General features: G+C 46.8%; 1 protein-coding gene across 1 annotated transcript in view; it reads left to right on the top strand.

Annotated features, from left to right (window-relative positions):
* SELENOP (selenoprotein P) overlaps nt 1–2,121 on the top strand; it is a 6,976-nt gene that overhangs the window by 4,493 nt on the left and 362 nt on the right. The window contains 2 exon segments of the mRNA XM_009633868.2: nt 513–630; nt 1,540–2,121. The exon segment at nt 1,540–2,121 is cut by the window's right edge and continues 362 nt beyond it. Coding sequence (XP_009632163.2) covers nt 513–630; nt 1,540–1,902 — 481 coding nt within the window. The 3' untranslated portion in view covers nt 1,903–2,121.

The following is a 2,121-nucleotide window of genomic DNA, read 5'->3' as shown; positions in this document are numbered from 1 at the left end:
TAGGGAGCGAGGGCTGGAGGACCGTGTGTTGACATTGCAGGTGGGGTGCTTCACAAGGTGCCCTTGTGTACAAGTCCTGCACGTACGCCGGCTCCTTCGAGTGTACCGGTTGTGTGGTCGAGCGCATACCGGAACGGTCAAGGACAGTCATGGGACAAACAGGCGCCGTAAAAATCCCCTCATCCTCAGTAAATCAGTAATGCGCATTCCGATCAAAACAGACGTTACGTTGCTTTAAAACATCGCAAGGACGCAACGACCACGTGGCGATCTGTAGCGCAGTGCGGACAGCCCTCCTCGTTAGCCGGGTAGGTCTGTGGTGGCCTACCTTTGCTGCCCTGAGCGCCGCAGGAGAGCTGTCACGTCAGCCAGGAAGCGGGCTTCACACCTACTGACCGCGGGTATTTGTAAGGCGGATGCTGGTTTTTCCTGTAAGCTCCCGGGACAGAAGCGTTGTCAGCGGGACGGTGCCGTTCGTGTGCATGTAACCACAAAGATCTCTCTCTCCTTAGGTGCGGCCGGCTGGTGTACCACCTGGGTCTGCCCTATTCCTTCCTGTCCTTCCCATACGTAGAAGAATCTATTAAGATTGCATACTGTGAGAACAAGTGTGGGAACTGCTCTTACACGGTATTTTCTGGTTTCATTCTCTATGTACTAGGAAAGGAAACTGGATTTGACCGGTACTTAAAAAAAAATTATTTCAGTGCGATTAAGCCAAGAAGACATCATTTAGATCATCCACATATTCCATGCGTCTTGACAGAGAGCTGTTAAACATCTTTTCCAAGTCAATTAGATCTAATTTATAACAGGCTGATTATCTAAATTCCTGCCCTTGATAGAAATGCAAATCATTTTCAGAAGTCTAAATGCAGCCTTGGAGGCTTAATTCTGTTTCTGGAGCAACGTGCAACCAGTGAGCATTTAGCTACCCCAGGCTGTGGGGACCGGTAGGTACTGAGGCAAACAGTATTTTGTTTTAAAGCCTGGGAATCAAATCCGAGCTGGTCTGAGTTACTATTCCTTTTAGTTTACATTTAAACACGGTATAGAGTAGCTCCTTTAAAACAGTGGTAGTAGAGGGTGGCAGGTTACTGTGACTATTCTAAGAGAAGGGTAGCTTTGTTTTACACATAACTAAAGGTCAGAACCATTTTAAGGGTTGTCATGAAATGCACTTACATAGTCATGAGAGTTCAGTGAGAAGCATCATCCTTTTTGATCCCATCATACAGTTTTCCAGCTAAATGCAGGCCTCAAGGAGGTCTCGTGCGGCATCCTAGAAAAAGAATGCTTTTTATTAGCAATTTCTTGAATTATAATTCCTAAAAGGTTGCCTTAAGAGCCCCGTCTAGTTGTCAGTCGTGCTGTAAAGCAAGGTTCTTTTCAGTACATTCATATCTTTCTTCAGCAAAGTAATGCAAATAATTTAAGATTGGGTTTCAGGTTCTGCAAAAATGTTAAGACAATTGGTATTTCACACCTAGTTTAGTTAAACATAATGCCTTGTATTTACTGCAAGCTTCTGTTTTGCAGGAACCGAATATTGATGGTATATGCGAAAACATCACTAAAAGAGCAGACGAAAAGCTAGCAGAGGTAGAGCCCAAGCCAACAGGTCAGCACTCCCATTCCGACCACCGCAGCCTGCCCAGGCAGCACCACCACCACCACCACCACCACCACCACAAGGGCAGCCATCGTTCCAAGAATGAGAACCACCAGGCTCCTTCGGAAACCCAGAGATACCATCCCCACAGCGGTCGGCGTCATAGAGTTTTTGGCCGTAACAGACACGGTCAGGCAGGCAGTCATGAGCAGGTAGACGCTGTTCCCCCAGGAGAAAACGTGGAAATTACACAAGATAAAAAGCTATGAAAAAAAGGGAAGAACAGCTGAAAGAACCAGTTAAGCTGAAACTGGCAGACAGCGTCAGACTCAGTTTCTAGTAGCTGATGCTGTCACTGCCGACACCTTTTGTTTGAAGAGCTAGGAAATTCTGTCACTTGACAGTGTCGTGGAGCACTTCCAAATTCGTGCAGGTGACATGGCCAGCTGTCAGCAGAGGACATCACTGAATCCTGACAGTGACGTCTGCTCACTGACACCTGACAGTCA

The sequence above is a fragment of the Egretta garzetta genome, unplaced genomic scaffold (assembly GCF_000687185.1).
Source record: "Egretta garzetta isolate BGI_Z169 unplaced genomic scaffold, ASM68718v1 scaffold712, whole genome shotgun sequence".
Classification (NCBI taxonomy): domain Eukaryota; kingdom Metazoa; phylum Chordata; class Aves; order Pelecaniformes; family Ardeidae; genus Egretta; species Egretta garzetta.
The sequence above is the reverse complement of the archived record's forward strand: the minus strand, read 5'-3'. Positions and strand labels throughout refer to the sequence as shown.